The 21,921-nt window shown below is 47.1% G+C and overlaps 3 protein-coding genes across 3 annotated transcripts; 1 reads left to right on the top strand and 2 right to left on the bottom strand.

Annotated features, from left to right (window-relative positions):
* Window positions 1-3,593: 3,593 nt before the first annotated feature.
* On the bottom strand, window positions 3,594-6,003 carry L3040_004089 (uncharacterized protein; the record flags this gene model as incomplete). The annotated part of the gene is made up of 7 exons (XM_066154473.1): window positions 3,594-4,536; window positions 4,592-4,710; window positions 4,771-4,821; window positions 4,872-4,958; window positions 5,011-5,211; window positions 5,269-5,789; window positions 5,844-6,003. 7 exons carry the CDS (start codon window positions 6,001-6,003, stop codon window positions 3,594-3,596), a joined length of 2,082 nt encoding a protein of 693 aa, XP_066011857.1.
* Window positions 6,004-18,219: 12,216 nt separating this feature from the next.
* On the top strand, window positions 18,220-19,511 carry L3040_004088 (uncharacterized protein; the record flags this gene model as incomplete). Its single annotated transcript, XM_066154430.1, has 3 exons — window positions 18,220-18,685; window positions 18,868-19,095; window positions 19,246-19,511. 3 exons carry the CDS (start codon window positions 18,220-18,222, stop codon window positions 19,509-19,511), a joined length of 960 nt encoding a protein of 319 aa, XP_066011856.1.
* A 530-nt stretch (window positions 19,512-20,041) lies between these two features.
* On the bottom strand, window positions 20,042-21,152 carry L3040_004087 (uncharacterized protein; the record flags this gene model as incomplete). The annotated part of the gene is made up of 3 exons (XM_007290932.1): window positions 20,042-20,752; window positions 20,834-20,911; window positions 20,967-21,152. 3 exons carry the CDS (start codon window positions 21,150-21,152, stop codon window positions 20,042-20,044), a joined length of 975 nt encoding a protein of 324 aa, XP_007290994.1.
* Between the last annotated feature and the right edge of the window lie 769 nt (window positions 21,153-21,921).

Genomic DNA, 21,921 nt, shown 5'->3' with positions numbered 1-21,921 from the left:
TTCGCCGTCAGAGATTTGGCCAAACAGGCCACAGCTAAACAGCTAGGTGTCTGATTCGAATAGGATGTGCTTCTCGAAGAGTAACCTGATCACTCTTCTGGATGTTTAGAAGTCTTGCGCAATAGTTCGGACATTGCAGGACTGTACCTTGACCTTTGGTGAAATGATCTTGGGGGTCTTCCTCACTCTTGGGACATGGGATCTGGCAGCGGCTTTGACCGGGCAGAACCAGCCACGTTTGTTGGATGTGACGCCAGCAAATATTCCTAGACGATGAGACGGGTGCTTAAATATTCTAGATTATCTATCTACATTGTACTTCATCACCTAGAGAGAACATAGTAGAGAAGAGGAGCTCCAGCCTTTCTGTGCGAAGGGCAGTTGCCAAGCCCCAAATAATCTTCCAGTATGCCGGGCGTAGTCTTCAACTCAGGAGCCGATACAGGGCCCGGAATGGTATCGGAGGCCTAGCATGGTCAGATCGGAAGGGAAACATAGCATGTTTCTCGACTTACAGTCATGTGGTTGATAAGGGTACTCAACAACATATTGTTGCGGTCCATGGCAGCCAGAATCTGGCGTAGCAGATCCAGCGAAGCTGGATCGGCGGCTGCTGCGTCGGCAGGGAGGCGCAAGATAGGAGCAAAACCAAGCCGGCCAAGCCATGCATACCATATTTACTTGCCCAAGGGCAATAGACCAGCTTCGAGAATACTAAGAGAGCTTTCCCCTTCCCTGAAACTTGTAGGTTGAGGCCTCCGTGCTCCCATGCTAGCACGATTAGATTTGTTGATTCCTCGTCCCAGCCACTCTTTGTTTGTCTTTCCTAGTCATCTCGTCGTAGCTTTGAAGTACGAATCCGCCGTATGCTGCATTCATAAGAGCGGTCCCTCGCAGCGTTCATCGCCTTCTTGCAGATCCTGGGTCCTCTGGCATCGCATTTTGCGCCGTTTTCGTCAGCGGCGTCGTCGTCACTCTCGTCGTCGTTCGAAGTATGCTATCGCAGACAAGGTATATCTCTTCGATCTTTCGACTCCGTCTATTGTGGGGAGACAGAACGAACCTTTCGGCGAAGAGAGTTGTGATCTTCTTCTTCTTGAAATAAGCCGGGTCCTGGTTTCAGAGAATATTATCATTCGATTCCGCGAACCTGAGAGATGAGCTCGAGGAGTCTAGTTCTCGTGATTGTCGGCCGGGATGTGAAAGAGGCGGTTGGTGATGTCGGTATGCCAGGCGCAAGGCGCGTTTGAGGAGCGCAATGGCAGCTCCCTCCTCCGAATGGGGCCTCGGCGCAAGTCTCTTGCCACTTAGAAGGGAAAGTAGCGGGGGATTTAATGCCTTGAAGCAGCCTGAAAAGATCCTTTTGAGAATTGGGCATGGTATTTTCTTCAACCGAAAGGTTCGTTCTGTTCCTCACATCTATTCATACCAGCTGTTCTTTCTGAAGCTGGGCATATAAGTCGATGATTTTGGTTGTACCTCCAATCTAGGAGTGTATAGAGAGTCATCTGGCTTAACCAATACCCGTCTCCCAGTTGATTTCTACCTTTCTCAATTTCTCCAAGTCCACGGAATCGTCCGCCTCTAAATCCTTGCCTTTTTCGCAGGACTTGTGTAAATCATTATTTCCAATTCCTACACTAGCACTCATTCCTTCTTGAACTCAATAAACAGCTTCTTCTCGTGGTATCGGAGGTAGCTTCGTCCATTGCAAAAGGTGGCCGTGATTTTTTGGATGCATACGAGGCACGGGGTGTCATTCCGCGCCTTGATTACTAGCAGAGCGCGCATCGGATTAGGGCTTTCCCTGACTTTTCTTCGTATCGTACTTTTGCGATCGCAAGCCCTGAATCATCTAAACACGCGCATACCTTGATCAGAATCCTGCCGATCTAAACTCATACCGCGGGAGGTGGGATGGGATCAAGAACGACTTACAACTCTTCCTCTAGAAGCCCTTTCTGCTTCGCTCGAGATCACAGGCCGTAGAGGGATAGCAAGCACCCTTAGCTTCCTTCCCACTCACGGTTCCGCAGCCCAACTCAACGCATACGGATGATAACCTGGACACTTCCGGACGAGAAGATGCATGAAGGTACCGGCGAACCCAGAATCACCACAATCTTCTTCCCCGTCCGACTCATCGATGTCGCCATCTGCATAATGCTTAACGACTTCCTCCTCGCTCTCGGCATCGGAGCCATCTTCTTCTTCATTCTCGATATCAAAAACGTCTTTTTCATCATCCTCGATATCAGAAATCAAATCGATGACATCGTCCGGCTCTTCAGAACGGCAACGAGCACCATGGATAGCCGCGCCACTTGCACGATCCACACGGAGATACAGCTCTCGAAAGGCCGAGAGTGCCCGGTACGGGGAACATTCTATCGACTACTGATGTTATCAGCCAACGCAATCATTCGTACGATAGGAGGGCGCCCGGCTAGACCGCTAAGCGGTCCAGAGATCCCTATTCCAACATACCTGGGTACCATCCTGAGTCTTTCCTTAAGGGTTGAAGGAGTCCCCGGTTGGATCGTTCGCTGGCTTCGGATGCCACCCTCTGTTTGTCTGTCTGGTATTTGACTGGAACACGTTAGATAGGTGTAACATGAGTTTGTCAGGGGACCGACCCATCCCTCGCTCTCGAAGCTTGGATGATGCCATGCCTGGGTGATAGCCTTCTTAGTGGTTGTTCTCTACCGTAATGCTGTGGTAAGTAGTAATCCAAGTCCGGCTCTTTTCATCAGAAGATCAATAGGTAGTTGGATTCCAAAAGGTCTAGAAGAATCCCTGGAGCTCTTCTGGAAAGGCTGGCAGGTTTCTTGATTGGATGAAGGTATCGCAGCGATAGCGATCTACCAGGATTTTCATTTGGAGCGGTATTTGTTGTTGTTTTTTTTTTATTCTCCTTCTTTTTTTTTTTTTTTTTTTTTTTTTTTTTTTTTTTTTGGATAACTTCCGAGACGCTCTACGAATTAGTTCCTATTCTGTTCTCGAAATTCAGCGAATATCTGTCTTCTATAGGAATATGAATCAAAATTGGAGTCGTATTTAAAATTTCAAGGTTTATTATATAGATATTTTTAGAATGGACTTAAAGGTACGTTAGTAGAAGTAGAGTTCCATAGTCAAAATCATAGCAATATATACAAAAGAAATGTATATGGAAAACTACCTGAAGAAAGGCACTCCTAGCTGCGCTATAATGGAAGGATGAGAATCAGCCGCAGCAGCTTTTCTTTCTTCCCTTCTCTCACTTCTTTATATACATATCTAATCGTGGTTCCCGGAAGAGAATGATAGACAAACAACCAACCAAACAAACAAACAAATAAACAAACATAACCAAACGATCATTTATCCAAAGCTGATTTGTTGCATGTCGTTAGCCAACAAACCAATAACCTATTTATCACTCATAATATTCATAACATGACCTAGCCTATGTGCAAAAAGTACTCCTTATACAATCAGCAGAATGAGCCCGATGTACATTCCAACAATCTTTGCTATCCATCTCTTCCACTCTATTACATTCCAGCTCTTCCTCGCTCTCACCCTCACTCTCTCTTCCACTCCCACTCTCCTTAATCCCAACCATCGAGAAGCCGAGCGACAATACCTGCAAACTTACCCGCCAAGCCCCAGACGTTGATCCGCTGCAGCTGACACCCCAACTCGCACAGCGTCGCCGCCGTAACAGCCGACGTCGCGCCGCGATTCCAGGTGAGGTCCGAGAGGGCTACCAGCTCCTCCCTCGCCGAGCCGGACAAGACGGCAAACTCGGGCCAGCTGCCGACCGCAAAGGGGCGATGATCTAGTCTCAGCTGTGGCGAGTTGTTCCCCGGGCCGTAGCGCACGAAGCAGTACCACACGACTGCAGCCGAGAAGAGCGTGCGGGGGACGTGGATAGCAGGGATAGCGTCGAAGCGCTGCGCCTGCAGATTCCTCTGCAGTGCAAAGGCGTGCATGGCGCAGCGCGCCGCGTCGGAGGTCGAGGCCCAGGGGCGGACGTACGACGAGAGGGCTTCTGCGGCAGCGTCAGGCCCGTCGCGGCCGATGGCGATCTCCAGCTGGTCGAGATCGACGGACAGTGCGACGAAGGTCCAGTGCCACAGGGATGTCAGGCAGAGCTGGTCCGGCGGCGCGCCCCCGCCCGGTCCTGAGCTCTGGTCGGTATGGTTGTGCGTCGCATACCACTGTAGCAGGGTGTGCTGGTAGTTGCGAGAGATCTCTTCGTTCAGGTGGCCTTGCCGTCGGTCTTCGGCTATAGTGACGCCTAGACTTTCGAGTCGGAGGTAGGCGGCGAATGCATCGGGTGAGGTACGTGGAATATGGGTGTTTCCATCGGCAGCTGGCCGTGATGAGTCTCCCGCCTTCACAGCAGAAAGCCACTCGGAAGCTGAAGCGGCGCCGAAAGCACGGTCTGTTGTCAAGAGTGGCTTTGCCGGGGCTCTGTGTTTCAGAAGGGAATCGCGGTGAAGCAACGACGACAGTTCTGCGTCTTGGATCTTCAAGGCCGGCGCGATTCTATTATGCATGATAAGCAGGAATACGTGTTGGTGTGAGCAGAGCTGGGACGGACCGCAGGAACTCTTCTTCTCGCACCCACTCCTTCCATGCCCGGTCCAGCTCTTCCTCGGATAGGTTCTCGAGAGATCTTGGGATGTGCCGGCCGCTGAACACGTCCTCCCTGCGAGCGAACTAAAAATCGTCAGTCACAATTTCTCGCAGTTTTCGTGCGGATTTGATGGTTTAGCGTACCGAGATCATCGACCCATGGTAGCCATCAAAGATGGCAAAATGCCTCGCATCCTACTCGCATGTTAGAATAGATATTTGCTCTCCGAATATGAAAACTTTACCCCAGACAGCATAGCAAACGCTTGTCCAATCAGAGCGGCTTGGACCATCGCAATCATCTCGGCTCTTGTATTGCTCATTGAATTGTTCTGTCCTCGGATGAGAAAAAGTGTGGCTTGACTTGTGAACTTACCCTCTTACCGATGTGAGAATGACCTTATTCAAGCCTTCGAATATGCGCCGACCGCGTTGGACAGCAGTCTGTGAGCCGAGAAATAAGCATCCAACCGATGCCATGGATATCAGCAACAGTCCATTCTCCGCCGTCGGTTGAAAGGTCGCTTCATGCAGGATCGGAAAGATCGGATTGAAACACTTCCAGAACCGGCGTACGCAGAGGTTCTAGTGCCCGTCAGTTGCCATGTTCCTCTAGCGAGCCAGGTGCGAGCAACTGCCTACCAAGAATCCCGAGGACGGAAGCAGATCTTCAGGTGGAAGTGGGCGGATCAAGAGTCTCGTCAGCTCCCGGTGGCACTCCTGATCCACGATTTCGGACTTGCTGGGCGAGGGTGCTAGTTTTGAGCTGGAGACGCTGTCGAAGCGCCGAGTGACACGGCGACTATGCTCATCTGATCTCTGTATCTTCGTGAACCACAGGTCCCGCATATCCATCAGGACTGGTAATGTCGTGCCAGATCCGCGGGCACCGGTGCGATTGCCTCCATCCTGAGCATTACCAAAGTATTCTGCCGTATCGAAATCTGCGTCGGGGAAGGCAGACGCTAGCCCAGTTGCGCCGGTCCCATTCAGCAGAAAACCACTATTGACAGCCCATAGCTGGGCATCTTCCATGAATCCTATCGACTGGAAGTCCCAGGCCGTGGGCCCAACGTGAAAGTCCGCCGCAGGATACTCTGGAATCGCACCCGAGGTCCCTGCATCGTCGGCACTGCTCATGATGGTGTTCTCATCTCGCGAGCCTATCTGGTCAGCATCGACGCGCGAAGTCGAGTTGGGTGAGAGGAGGCGCTCACTGCTCGGCGATTGCCCGTTGCCGCAGAATATTGTCGTCGTCGTCGTCGTCGCCTCCCCAAAGCCGTCCGTCGAGTTTTCCGACAAGACCAAGCGCCTCCTCCGATTGACACAGTAAGACTTGGCGTGCCGGATCCGCGTGTCCCTGGTGCGATTCAGCATTGGGGCCTGTATATAAGAGCGAAGATATATATCTATATATGTATGTATATATATCCATATTGTGGTGGAGTTGGGGCTCTGTATTTGTTTTGTCCATGTATATAGTACTGATGCTAGGCACCTTTGTCACGTGGGTGCGCTGCATGCTCTGGCCCTGCTAGGCACGTGGTTAGGTCACGTGCAGGCTCTTATATAGACGAGTAGTTGGTTCCTCCTTAAACCAGCACTATCTTATCACCACACAATACAATACACGTACTCATAGCACACATTCGAGTGTCTTTCGATCGTCCTCTTTCTCTCCTTTTATTCACTTACGATTCTACTATGGCTATATTCATATATATCTCTTGATTTAACGTTGAGTATATGTCGGAGCTCTTCCCCTTTATATATATTTAGTGACTTACGCAAAGAATCGAACAAAAGGTTGGTCTTTATACCCCCTTTAGACTTGCTTCTTTTGCGAGAAGCTATATATTCGGAGTTCACGTCACACGCTGGGCTATTGACCATGTGCTTTTGCGGTACTCTTTCGAAGGGTATTCGACACACGCTGGGCCAACAGTCAAGTGCTTTTGCATATAAGCTTCGAGGCTATTGCTTTAAAAGCGATCTTCCTTCGATTTATGTCCGTCGAGCATGCTATTCGGTATACTCGATAAGTACCACTTAAGAAGTCGTTACTCTAGTTCGAGGATCGAGCTGGCTAGAGTTCAATTCGGTATTCACAAAGTACTATTCACTTAGACCACTTTGCACGGCGATACGCTCGAGGTACTATTCGTTTAGTATACTTTACCTTTTCGATTCAACATCGATTCTAGTACGAGTCTACTGTTCTTTCTTCCTTGAAAGGGTGGGCAGTAACTAAGTACCGGAAATACTACGCTAAGCTTAAGAGGTTGAAAATTCAACACTTACTTCGCAACGGAGATTACGCATAAAGACTTCGAATTGCTTTCGATTATCTTTCGCTTTAGCAAATAAAAGATACGACGAGCGGAAATAAGTGTTTGCGATTCGGAACCGTTTCGGTGTCGCATCATACTAGAGGTAGGCCATATGCTTGTACGGAAGCTCGGCTATTACCCGACCTCGTTTTCATTTCGATACACTTAATCTCGGCAATTACTTCTCCGCTTATTACGGATCTTGCGTTATAGAATTAAACGTATCATCAATATCGTCTATTGTATCGATTTGGTTTCGACTATCTAGCTCGACGCGATCGATACTCGACTTTTTAATGAATCACTTTCGACGCATCGGGATCTTATATCTTTACAACATTTCTTTATGTATTTAATATTTATTATAAATTGTACTTATTTCATTTCTGTTATTCATTCACATTTACATCATTCTATTATTCTCGATTCCTTTTTCGCATCCGTTTCGAGACACTTTCATACCTTAATCGATATCTATCAACTTAACTTAGCGGGCCTACGTTGGAGCTTTCGAAAATTAAAAGGAGCTATGACTTCCTCGACTCAAAAGGATTTCGGACTTAGCGAAGATGCTATTCGCAAGATAACCGAGGACGAAGTGAAGAGGATTCAGGCCCTTTTACCCTTCGTAAATGCTTCGAATTACGTAAGTATCCGTAGACCTTTCCTTGGACCTAAAGCCCTTAGAATGCTTGCTTTCGACAAGGCCAACATTACGGACCACATTCGCTAGCTCGAACGAGCGTTTAAAGACTACGGTATCGTTACCGATTCGGAGAAGAAGCAGTGCTTTGCTAAATACAATATTTCTAACCCTTTCGGTTACAATATACGTTGCAATATTAAGAGCCTCGGTGGCTTTTCGGATCCGAAAGTGACTTGGGACGACTTCAAATCGGTGGTCAAAGAGGAGTACAAGGCTTTCGACTTAGCTAAGTAGAAGGATAGTATTGGCTTCTTGAACGACTTAAGCAATAAGTAGATAGCAAGAGAAAGAGCCTCTAAAGCGGAGCTTCTACAGTTCACTCGACAGTTCAACCTTACGAGCCTTGCTTGCTTAATTAATAAAGATATTACCGACAAGCAGCTAAAGTAAAAGTTCTTCGATTGCTTACTACTATCGATGCAGAATCGGACTCAAAAGAACGTTAAACTTAAGGAAGATCACTTGCAAACGTATAACATAATATATACTATAGTAAGCGACCTAATTAAGCAAAAACAAATCACTGCGGAACGGATCAAAGAATACGGCTACGCCGAGATCCTTAAAGCTTTTTCTCGCTATGACCTTTATTAGAACGAAAACTCTCGTCCTTAAATACCGTCTGTCATTTTCGAGAGCAAGCGGAACTTATACGTTTCGCTCTTTTATAACACTTACTTCGGTAGTACTTATCCTTTTCCTTTTCACCGCGCAAGCACCACCGCTGCGAGTTCGATTACTCCGTTTATCGATCTTAACTTAAAGATCGAAGCTCTTACGGAACAGCTAACGAAAGTTAGTATTCACTTAAGACTTACCGACAGCTTCGCCTTCGTACCGAAAAAAGCTTATGTGAACCTATTAAAAGCTGCTCAATACGGAGAGACTTAAGAAATTGCTTTGCACCGGGTCTACGAGATCAATGCGGCCGATACTTATTCGAACCGAGGCTACGCCATATCGAAAAAGAAACGGTCCTTAAACGACTTTAATTGTATTTTCTGTTAGTGCTAGCAGACTTCTAATCTACTTGGCTATTAACAAAAGCCTTACAAATATCAGAATCAGTATTATTTGTTTATGCTTTAGTACGGATTAGCCTTTTACTTTAACGAAGCGGACTTAATATGTATAAGACCATACCGAAAAGAGATACTATCGATCCCGTTTCAGTTCCGAAACGACACTTTTAAGTACGAGCAAGTTCTAGAAAGGGTTCGTAAAACGATAAATGATCTTAATCTAAAGCGTCGTTATAAAGCTCTAAAGGCACAACGAGAATTTATTAAAGAAGCTGCACGAGAACGCGCCAAAGCACTTATTCGAGCAGCTAACGGCGGCAATGCGGAAGCTTTTCGTATTAACGATTTTAATACTTCGGACATGATTCGCTAGCGATGCATTACGACGGCGAATTCATATGCTTACGTGTTTAATACGAAAGCTACTATTGCACCGGTAAAGACTCGAGCGCGCAACGCGGCCTTTCGAGTTACGCTATACCCGCTAAGGGACGCTCTTTCGGCAAAAGCAAAAGTCTAATCTACTTATAGCCAGCTTAAGGTTACTTTCGCTAAACCAATAGAAATGGATAAGCCCGAGCCCGCTTATACCGCGATTCTCAACCGAAACGCTTTACGACCGAAGGACTTACGGAATCTTCTCGTCACACTGCCAAAAGCTCTTAAAGCTGCACTTAAGCTTAAGGCCAAGCCTTTTAAGACTGCTAAATTATACGAGGGGCTTGGCAAGGTGATCTCTTCTTTAAGAATGGATTACGAAGCGACTCGTATTAAGCTCTTAAAAGGACGCGATTTGCTTAGGAACCTAACCCTTAGTAAGACTATTGCGTTCTTCGCTGCTCCTTTTACTTTTAAACGATCTTCTTCCGAAGGTATGATCGATAAGATAATTCAGCAAACCCTTATTAGCGAGAGCGCTATTAACTGCTTTTAGGCTACGGTTAGCGTTGCGGAAGCTTCGGAGGATTGCTTAATTATAAGTAACAAGTCTATACCGAAGGCGACGGATAATCCGGTAAGAGACGGACTTGCTTCGAGGTCTTAGCGACTTATTTATAAAGAAAGTAATACCTCTTTATCTGGTGGCGATCTATTTTGCAGAGTTACGGGTCGCTTTATCGGTAAAGCGCCTTATCGCAAGAATTTACTACCTTCTCTTTCCTTTGCTACTTCGACTCACGGCCGAATTACCGGTGAGGCAGACTTTACATAGGTCTTTACTCGACTAAGACGGATCTTACATAAAGATGCCATTGCTTAGCGGTCTTAACTTAGACGCTTATTCGAATTCTTTTAGATAACCAAGCCTCAATTGCAAAAGAACATCCGTAGCAGTTAAACTAAGCACCGCCGACGCAATACGCTTCCCGCACCCGAAGCGCTTTCGATTTAAAAACGTTTTTGCTTTATTCTTATTATCGGCCTTATTCCGACTCTCTTTACAACCGTGTTCTACGGTGTTTTTTGGTTCTAACATCTCTTTCTCGACTGGTTTACTCGTGAGGATCGGCGTACCTTGCGAACCACAATCGGAAGTGATTCGGAACCTCTTTCGGCGGAAATCGGCCTTGCTTCGACGTTTAGCTAGCTATTCTTTAGATACTCTTATTATCATTCGCCAACTCTTAAGGTCATTGTTAGTATACTCGGACAGTCTTTAATTACTAATGCGCGGGTCACACTCGATACAGGTGCGAAGGTCAGCGTTATCACTTATGACGCCGCGGTTAAATTCGAAGTTCTTATAGCTTACGACCAAGAGATAGGCCTTCGAATAATCACCGATTCACTATCGCGCTTTATCGGATACGCTAATAATGTATTTATTAATATCGGAAGTGCTACGATCCGTACCCGATTCTACGTTATGGATTCGCTAAGGTTTCGACTTATACTCGGTTACCTTTTTATACGCAAAGCGAAAATCGGTCTCCGATACCTTTCGGACCATAAAGGTGGTCTTGTTATTGCAATAGTTACTAATCCTTTTACGGGCTAAGTTACTTAAACTAAAGTAAGCGATAAAACGAATTAATACGACGAAGCCGTCGATCGCTTAAAAGAGCAGAGTATAAGCCTTATTTATTACGATAAGTTTTCGAATAGCAGCGGCAGCGACTCGGAAAACTAGTGATTAGCCTCGTTGAAAGCGCCGAAGTCGGTACACTAGAAGCTTCTTGCTTTTCGCTCAGTTTCGAAAGCGAAACGTTGCAATATCGAAGGAAGGACGACTTTATTACTTAAAAGCAGTTTATCGATGTTCTTGCTTTTACGGAATGCGATCCTTCAACAATTTGCTAAATAGATGCTATTAGCACCGATAACCTTATGATCCGCTGCTACGATCATATCGACTATTAGAATTCGACACTTTATCGAACCCGAAAAGAGATCTCTTCAGACTCGGCTAAAGTATTCGGCATGTACAAGACCAAAGAAAAAAAGATCAAGCCAGTTGACGAAGCAAACGGCGTAAGAGCAGCATTAAATAGCAAAGTTGATTAGTACGAGCTATCGAAGGCTAAGGATACGCCACAAAAGCAAGTAAGAAAATACAAGCAATACCTTTTTCCGCGCATTGCCGATATACCGAAAGGCTCCCGAATCACACCCGAACGCATAGCGAACTTAGATGTCGATAATACATTACGGCTTAAAGAAAAGAATTTGTTTAAAGAGATGATACTAAGCAAAGAAAAATCGATCGCATTCGCTTAGCAAGAGTGCGATAAGTTCCACGACGACGTATTACTACCGACTAAGCTTAAAACCATCTTATACACGGCTTAGCAAGCTCCGAACTACTCGTGTCCGAAAGCCTTACAGCTTATTGTCATTAAAATGCTTTAAGACAAGCTTGATAAAGGAGTTTTAAAGTACTGCGAAAGACCGTACCGGAATCAATGGTTCTTAATAGCTAAAAAGCAGCCGGGCTAATACCGACTCATCAACTCAACAACTCTACTTAATGCAGTTATACGAAAGGACGCTAATCTACCCTTAACTATAAATGAGTTTGCTAAAGAGTTTTCTGGTTACTAGATAGCTAGCTTAATCGACCTTTATTCGGGCTATGATCAACAAATACTCTATCAGTCGAGTAAAGACCTTACCGCCTTCTTTACACCGCTAGGTCTCCTTTGATGCACTACCCTTTCGCAAAGTGCTATAAACTCGGTAGCTTAATTCGTTCGAACAATTAATCTTATCTTAAGTCTTTTGCAACTTAAAGTCTTTATGCTATTTGTCGACGATATTAAGGTAAAAGGACTACAAACGGACTATTCCGACGAAGAAGCACTTTCGAGTATACGCCGATTCGTGCTCGAACACATTTAGAACATCGACAAAACCTTAGAACGGATTAAGCGCGCTAGTGCTATAATCGAGGAAAAATCATAGTTCTGCCGAGATAGTATGAATGTAGTAGGATTCGTATGCAATTCGAAGAGTCGAGAACCCGCTGCGGATAAGGTTATTAAGATCAATAACTAGAAAACTCTCGAAAACGTTATTAAGGTTAAGGGATTTCTAAGCTTTTGCTTTTACTTTCGCATTTGGGTCAAAGGATTCGCACATATTGCTGACCTTCTTTATAATCTTACAAAAAAAAATATAAATTAGCAGTAGACCGAAGCGCATTCGAAAGCTATGCGAATGCTACAAGATGCCTTAACGACGGCTCCGGTTTTGATCAAGATCGACTACGAAGACTAGAATAAGGAAATAGTAGTAAGAACGGACGCTAACTTAAAAGGATAAGAAGGATATATCGGCTAACGCGAGACTACTTTTAGCAAGGTGCAACCGGCTCGGTACGAGTCCGAGGCTTAGACGAAAGCAAAACGGAACTACGACGCTACCAAACGAAAGTGCCGCGGAGTACTCAAAGTCCTTAAGAAACTCAAGCTATAGATTATCGAAGTGCACTTTATCTTCGAAACTAACGCTAAAGTGCTCGTTGCTTAGCTTCGACGAAGAGCTACCGATATACCCTCGGCTTTAATTATACGCTAGCTAGCTTAGATCAATCTTTTCGACTTTAAGGTCCGATATGTCCTCGATAAAGATCACACCGCTGCCGATGCACTATCGAAACGGCCACGGCACCTCGATAATTCAAGCGAAGAAGATGAGAATAAGTTCGATGACAGCTTGCTAGCCGACTTAAAACTTATTAAAGCTCGAGACGGCTCCGAAGAACCTTCGACGGACCTTTTGATAGATATTCGCTAATCTATTCTTAAAGACATGTTTTAACGCTCGAAGGAAGCGGAGAATGCAAACTTAAACGAGTTTAACGACGATCACGATTACGAAAGTCTTTTAAACCTAATCGAATACTCTTCGAAATCAATTCGGATAGCTACTTTCTTAACGACCTTACGAAGACTTAAAGACCTGAACAAAGTAGAATGCTATAAGTTCAAAAAGGAAGCTACTAAATACAAAGTGAACGATAAGAAACTCTAGAGACTCTTAACGAAAGGTCTTCCTTTCCGATTAGTGGTCGATAAACCTTCGATTAAAACGGATATCATTACGGCTTGTTACGATAAGAGTAATCATAAAGGCCGTGAATCAACTTACTACCGTGTATCTTAGCGCTACTTTTGGAATAGATGCTACACGGACGTCAAACGATTCGTCAAGACTTGTAAAAAATGCTAGCACCGAGCAGCCAATAGGCTCGAGGAATTACTATATCTTACCCGATCCAATAACTTAATAAAACGCTAAGCTATCGATATCACTTATTTACTTGCACGCAATAGCAAGAGCTACTTAGTTATTATTAAGGATAATATAAGTAGATAAGTCGAAGCGAAAGCGATTCGGACCCGAGACTCGCTTTCGATAGTTAAGTTTATTTAAAAAGACATTATCTGCCGCTATAAGATTTTCTTTTAGTTAACAGTCGATAGAGGTTCGGAGTTTAAGAAAGAGGTAATCGACTTACTTAACAATTAAAGAATCAATCGAGTCGTGGTCTTAGCATACCACCCTTAAGCGAATGGAATAGTAGAACGCGGCTACGGACTAATTAAAGACGCATTAAGTAAGCTTGAAAGCACCGACTGGATTGCGCAATTGCTAGCCGTCTTATTCGCCGACCGCACTTCGGTGCATACTTTTACCGGATTCACCTTCTTTTATATAGTGTACGGCAAGGAAGCAATGCTTTCGATTAAGACCCGAATCCAATCTTAAGCTACGTTATTTTAAGAGCTAGTAATCAATCGTATTAAGCTTATCGAATTGAGAGCACGCTAATTCCGGATGCGAGACGAAGATATTACGGAGGCCATACTTAAGAAAACCCGCTGCCGCTAAAAGGGAAAAGATGCTTTTGATAGTAAAAAGAACCTCCGAATCAGACCCTTGGAGGTAAGTAACTTGGTCTTTAAGCACGACTCGGTACGTAAGGTAGATATGTCTAACGTCAAGAAACTGGATTTTCGGTAGCTTAGCCTTTATTAAATTTCGTCGGTAAATACAAAAAGATACTACAAGTTAAAAGAGCTAAAAGAAGACGAGGCCTTGCTAGATGGAACATTTGCTGGCAGTCGATTAAAGAAGTTCTACGTACGATATACTCTCGAAGCGTCACTACCTCGCTTTAAGCTTCAAACAAAGAGATCCTTAGAATAGCTTTTACTAGATGAAGTGGCCGAGTCCGGCCTTTAGATCAAGCGCTTAAATGGGTTTGTTATTCGATTACTTGGCCTTACGAAGGAGCAACGGAGCCAATACGCAAGAGTCTCTGTGAGCAGTAATGAAGAGGCAACAAAGAGTGATTAAGTCATGAGGGCATAACTATACGTAAAGGAAGGACGAGTTTAGATTTGATTTTTTGATTTTTTCTTTGTTTGAGTTTGGTTTTCTTTGTTTTCCTTCCTTTTACACTCTTTTTATTTCTTTCTTTGTATTAAAGAGCCTTACGTCATCACACCTATATGCCTTCGACTTATTATATACGAGCATATCACACATATAAAGCGGACCCTATTCGGAGGCTGATCAAAAAGAGCATACGAAAAATCTATTGCATTAACTACTTAGCAAGCTGCCGACCCGCGATAAAAACCCCTTCGACTTCATAACTCAAGGCTAAGTGGAATAGTGCGAGAGCCTTCCGCAGCACCTTGGGCACTGCTCTTACCTTTCGAAGTTTCACCGATGTTGCTACGACTCGAACCCTTCGTAGAACTACGAGTATTGCTACGGCTAGAACCTCGCGAAAAGGAACTACCGGTATTGCCGCGATTAAAAGCTTAGCGGGCACTTCGGCGGAGCTTTTTCGCGGTAAGAAGTGCTAGCGATTCCGAAAATAAAGATAAAAAAGACGAGGACTTTTCGGCAATCTATCGTAATCAGATCGAAAAGGAATTACAAAAGGTTCGCAACATACACTTACGCGGCTAAGAAAGTTACTTAGCAAAGTATTATTTCGATCTACTGCAGCTAAGATCTGACGCAGCAGGTCTAGCGAAGCTGGATCGGCGGTAGCAGCGGCGGCAGGTAAGCGTAACGCCGGGACGGGACTTAAGCCAGCCAAAGGACCTTTAGCATTAGCGGCGGCAAAGGAAGCAGCGGCGACACGGGCCCGAAGAAGGGAGGAAGCATTATTAACACGGGAAGCAAAAGCACGGCGGGTCTTTATTAAAAGGTTATTTGCAACTGTGCTTTTACGAAAAACGTCGTCGGCCGTTTTAGTTCCATTGTCTATAGCCGTTATCGCATCTATCAAGACTATGCCGGCACTGACGACTTTTGCGAAGAGCTATCGAATCGGAGTCAGAACGAGTGTAAGACAGAAGGTAAGATAACTTACGAAGATGCAAGTTGACTTGATAGCACGGCAACGCTCGCATTTGATAGATTTGTCGGCGAAGAAGATGCACCGACTCGTAGCATTATCGATAGTTTTGCTTGCGTGGCTTACGCACTGAAAGCAGATCGACAATATAATAGTAAAGGATGAGGTTGATAAGTAGTGATGCTAAAGGGAAGATGGAAAGGTGTGAGGTTGATATAAAAAGAGGGTACTGTTTATAACAAGACTTCGAGTATATACTGCCGCTTTTGTTTTCTTTGTCACGTTACCGCTTTAGGCCCCGCGCTACTACCGATTCGGCAGTGCGTCACCACTTGACCGCCTAAACCGGCGCACGCCTATCCTGACGACAATACCAACGCTCGAGTTGATATTGTTCTTATAGTTGAATAAGTAAGCTACAAAAGATATAAGAAGGAGTTAGACCTAAGGGATTATCTTGCATTTTCGTTGCTATTCTTATCTTCTTTGTTATATCACATACGCCCCGTATTAACACCGATCCGGCGATGCATTATTAAGTAGTACTTTAAGACTATATTGCGACCGTGCAATTCGGCCATATGCTCGTCCTGCAAACCCAACCTTACCACCTTGATAAGAGGTGACTCGAAGGCGAGTCTGATTCGAAAAAGGGACGTATATGGTAGAGTTGAGGCTCTGTATTTGTTTTGTCTATATATATAGTACTGATGCTAAGCACCTTTATCACGTGGGTGCGCTGCATACTCTGGCCCTGCTAAGCACGTGGTTAGGTCACGTGCAAGCTCTTATATAGACGAGTAGTTGGTTCCTCCTTGAACCAGCACCATCTTATTACTACACAATACAATATACGTACTTATAGCACACATTCGAGTGTCCTTCGATCGTCCTCCTTCTCCCCCCTTATTCACCTACGATTCTACTATGGCTATATTCATATATATCTCTTGATTTGACGTTGGGTATATGTCGGAGCTCTTCCCCTCCACAATATGATGATTACTCTCGTGCGTATCCTTTCCCGCATGCTTCGCACTTGAACGGTTTCTCCTTGGTGTGTGATCGCACATGGCGGAAAAGATGTTCGGCTCGGCTAAAGCTGCGCGTGCAGTAGCTGCACTGCTGCAGAGGCATCATACTAGACTATACGATGGAAGAGTTGGACCTGATAATCTTGCTCTCGAGTTCTCGTTAGTTTTTAATGTTATTGTTGATATTGATTTCAATATTGATGTTGATATTGATGGATGTTGCGACGAATCAAGGTTGCTTGGTTTGTTTGTTTGTTTTCTCGAGCTGGATGAATCCTTTACCCCGCTCGCTCTGCCTGCACTGCAGCGGCTGCTAGGGAAGGGGGAACTGCCTTGTGTTACGCTGTTCATTGTGAAAGGATGCCATCGAATAGGGACTCAGCGTTCAGTGTCGGCATCTAGAAAGGCCGTTGGGTAGAGGAATATCAATCAATACCTATGTACACAGGCAGTCCGATGTATCCATGTATCCGAGTTGGAGCTGAGGTAATCGGGGTTCGGGTCGATCCACGCCACAATAGGTGTGTTGCATTGGATGTTGCAAGTTGATGGGTGAGTTTAAATATATTCCAAGCTCAAGATGTTTAATTGAGCCGGAATCTAGGTTGGTATAAGGCCTGATTTAGTATACAGCAGTCCATCAGTCAAGTCTGTAACCATGAATATCAGAGGCTACAATTTAGGCTACTAATGGCTTCCAATTGAACAAGTATATAACCTCTCATTTCTTCCTTGCAATTCCTTGCAGTTCCTCCATCTGTACGCAGCCAAGAAAATCGAGCAAAGGCTGCATTTCAGATCTCGAAAACGATCAAACGGAAAGATTGCAAATCGAAGACAAAAGTCATTCATTCACTTCTTATACACGATTTTTCTGGTACGTTTCGCCGTGGCTTCCACTGAAGAGAAACTGTTGTACATATTATCGGCGTATTGACAGCGGCGATCAGGGAATGAGTTGGGGAACATGATCTGGGGAACAAGATCCGATTATCCAGCATATTGCTTTGAACCCTTCAAACGCCCGGAGGGTTCTAATATTTATCCCCAAGTAATAAAAGGGAACAGAAAAGTCGTTGATTATCTCATTATACAGAAACGCTCAGGTGTTGTGATGAGTTTAAACCAATACTCGGTCCGGGCTGAGTCTTAACCGAAGTCCCGGTAGGCGATTCAATCAATGCTGAAGGAACCCCCAAACTGTCAACCATCAATCATCTGTTATGTGATGTAGATGCATATATAGAGTCACCTAGAGCAGATTCGAAGAAGAGTCCAAGGAATAATGAGTTGCGAGCTCACCTATCTGAAATGTGTGTTTCGCGCTAGTCCACAATCCTCCACATTCTTGTCCTCCTCCACGTCCACACTGCCCGCAACGATCGATCGGCCAATAACTTTTCGTCTCGGAAAGTCCCGGAGAGGAGAAATAAGAAGAGAAGAACAGGTGACAAATTTATCTCTCCTCTCAGAACTGCAGCTCGGTGTATGTATGCGGGACTCGAGCGCCGGCTCTGCAGAGGGCAGTCTTACCCAGGGTCCGAAATACGATAAATCCAGGAGACAGTAAGCATCGTTGATTTTCCTTCCATTTCATCTCAACATCAGTCTTGATTTCTTGCCATCATCATCATAATCACCAACAACAATCATCAACAACCACCAGCCTACCGATCCCACCATGTCCACCCGCATCAAACCAAGCCCCAACACCCCCGAGAAGATCCAGATCCAGAAGCTCTCCCACGTCTACCTGCGCCACGCCGACCCCGAGGCCTTCCTCACCTTCGCTGCCGCCTTCGGCTTCGAGGAGGAGGCCCGCGACGACGACGCCGTCTATCTTAGAGGCTACGGCGTCGATCCCTACTGCTACGTCGTGCTGGGCAAGGAGCGCGCATTCGAAGGCGGTGCATGGACTGTGAAGTCGCGCGAGGATCTCGAGAAGGCCATGCGCCTGCCCGGGGCCACCAGGAGGGATCTGGTGGGTGTACCGGGCGCCGGCGAACTCGTGTCGGTGTCGTCGCCCGGCGGAACGAAGATGCATCTCCTCTGGGGCCAGCAGACGCGAGCGGCTCCGTCCACGGAGCCGTCGGCGCAAGTCGTCAGCGTGGGCCCTGCGAATCATCCGTTTATGAAGGAGAGAAAGGGTGGGTGGGACTTTTCATACCTTACTATACTTGCCGGCTTCCCTTCTCTCTTCTTCCCCTTCCTCTCCCTACCCTCGCTTATTCTCCTTACACCGACTATTTACTTGTTGATCCTGATCCTGATCCTGAGAGACCGACCGACTGAATGAACGACTGATTCCTGACTGACTAACTCGCGCCAGGCGCCTTCCAGCGCTTCAAGCCCGGCCCAGCCATGATCCACAAGCTCGGCCACTACGGCTACATCTCCAGCGCCTTCGACGCCGACCTCGCCTTCTACCTCGACAACTTCAACCTCACCCCCTCCGACATCCTCTACGATCCGTCCCAGCCCGCCCTCGACATCCTCGCCTTCCTACACGTCGATCTCGGCACTGAATTCAGCGACCACCACTCGCTCTTCATCCAGCGTGCACCAACACCACCCTCAACTCCACCACCACCCTCACCACCACCCTCACCCCCATCCCTATCCTCATCACCAGCAACAGATCAAACCCCCAACTCCCACCCCCACCCCCACCCGCCCCCCGCCATCATGCACCACACCTCCTTCGAAGTCTCCGACTTCGACACCCAGCTCCTCGGCCACCAGTGGCTCGCCACCCAGCCGGGCCCCCACGCCCCCGTCTGGGGCGTCGGTCGCCACGTGCTCGGCAGCCAGATCTTCGACTACTGGCGCGACCCCAGCGGCTTCAAGATCGAGCACTACGCGGATGGGGACGAGGTGAACTGCGAGACGCCCGTGGCGAGGCTGCCGGCGGGCCCGGATACGCTTTCCGTGTGGGGACCGCCGCTGCCGGTGGACTTTGGGGAGGCGGATTGAGATGGGGGGGGGGTGGGGGGGAATGGGCTAGGCTGTTTAATCAACTACTTTATTTGACATTATGAATTTTGAATTTTGAATTTTTGAATTTATATGATTGACCACAAGTAATCCATCCGCATTTACATTTTGGTCACTCTTATTCAAACCCATCTAACTCTGACGTCGTAGATGCAGAAATCAACTACTGTCAAGTCAAGCCAAGCTTACTCAAGTCGATTCAAGCCAAGCCCACTTCTTGTGTATAAATATAAAGAGGCACCAAAAGAAGAAAATCTAAAAAAAGAAAAAAGAAAAAAAAAAGGCAGTGGAGGAAATAATCTATCGTTCAAACAAACTGCAATCAAGATCAACATCAATGCTAACATCAAACAAATTATGACGACGAAAACGAATCGGCGATGAGCGATACGGCACGCAGCGGAATTATTTAGCCTTTTCTTATTCCAGAGAAATCATCCATCTATCTCGGTCACATACATCCCTTTTAGATCCTCCCCCCCCCTCCCCCCAATCCTTCAACGCGGCTCCTACTCAAACACCATCACATTCCTCAAGCTTCCCACCCCCTCAATCGCGACCTCCACCACGTCCCCATCCCGCAGACTAGACCTCGGCCGCTGGAACCAGCCCACGCCCGCCGGCGTCCCCGTCATGATCGCCGTGCCGGCCGGCACCGTCCGGCCCTGGCTCAGGAAACTCAGCAGCTCGGCCGGGCCCCGGAGGAGATCCAGCGCGCTCGCCTGCACCAGCTTGCCATTGACCCGGGTTGAGATTCGTGGGGGTTTTAACCCCTCTCCGTTACTTGCTCCCTCTCCGTTACCTTCTCCCTCTCCCTCCCTCTCACTTCCCTCTTTACTCCCCTCTTTAATTGAGCTTGAGTTCGAGCGTGAGGCCACGCCCACGCCCACGCCCAAGCCCAAAACATCCGGATGCGCCACCACAACCCCCAAAGGCGCAAACGCGTCAAACGCCTTCGCATACGTGAATTGGCCCGCCTGCAGGCTCGGCGCTTGCCAGTACCGCGCCGTGAGGTCGTTGCCGACCGCGTACCCCAGGATGTAGGCGGCGGCATCGGCGACGGAGAGGTCCTTGGCGGGGCGCGCGCCCGTGATGATGGTGAGCTCGCCTTCGTAGTCGAGGAAGTGGGTTTGGGCCGAGGGGGGGATGGGAATGGGGCCGGGGCCGGTGAGGGCGCTGGGGGGTTTGTACCACATGGGGGGGCTTTGGGGGATTTCGAGCTGGGTGTTAGTGGGTGTTAGTGGGTGGGTGGGTGGGATGGGATGGGATTGTGGAGGGGTCTGGGGGGATGGAGGACGTACGCTGGCTTCTTGGGCGTGGTTGGCGTAGTTTAGCCCGATGCAGATGATGGGGACGTTTGCTGCTGCGGGAGGGAGCAGCTGTACAGAGTGGTTAGCCGTGGCTCATACCTACATCTCATATGTAAATGCATACCTCTCTGACGACGTGCCTATCGGGTGTCGTGGTCCCATCAGCAGCAGCAGCTTCGAGTGCTGCAACTGACTCGAACGTTTCCACCTTCTCGCCCACTTGCGGCACTGTCGTCGCGGTGCAGCGTGCGTAGTACGGCTGGCCGTCTTCTTCCGCTACGAGATGCACGAGGTGGGTCCAGGGCGCCATTTCTGGCGAGTCGAGGGTGAGGGAGGGAGAGAGACTGTATATCAATCTCCGGCCTGACTTTGACTTTGGATTTGAAGTGAAGGACTTCGTGGAATTCGATGGATCTCAGATCCTCTGCCTCTGCGCACTATGTATTTGAGTATAGATGTGTATGTGCTGGCACAGCTGAGGTTTTGCACGGAAGAGATTAATGGATATGTGTTGTGCTGTGTTGGTTTGTTTTGAAATTGGGGAAGTTGACAAGTGGTAAGCGAGACTTTTGTACGTCGGATCAATACTGAATCAATGGAGCAGACTTGGCGGATCTTCCTGCCCTCTCCCTTTGGGGGACTCGTAATTGGTAAGCGGGACGGTAATGCCCGATTGTAAGTTGGCGGGTGGGCAAAGTAGCACCAACTTGATGCATGTCCACATGTCCACATGTCCACATCCCCCGCCGGCCCGCATCGTGGCACCAGGCGCACTGCAGGTTGCAACGAGATGCCCACGAGTTTCGGGTCTATGGATGGCCCATATCCATGTCGATTCTATTACCGATTCTCATGTCAGAATCAAGTCGGCTTATGTAAATCACATGTAAACACATCGTCCCGTCCAATAGCAAAGAAACATCAAGGCCTCCCGCATCATGCATCTATCAATATCAATATCAATATCAATATCAATATCAATCATCCCGAGCCTTCCTTCCGTCCCGAGCCGATTTTGGGAATTCCATCAATCCTCGGCTCAGCCCCAGTATCTGAATCTCTTACCAACCCGTCACTCA

Source organism: Drepanopeziza brunnea (genome assembly GCF_022702325.1).
Source record: "Drepanopeziza brunnea f. sp. 'multigermtubi' strain 214-2 chromosome Unknown ctg6, whole genome shotgun sequence".
Lineage (NCBI taxonomy): Eukaryota > Fungi > Ascomycota > Leotiomycetes > Helotiales > Drepanopezizaceae > Drepanopeziza > Drepanopeziza brunnea.
Note: the sequence above shows the minus strand (reverse complement) of the source record. Positions and strands in the feature narration are given on the sequence as shown.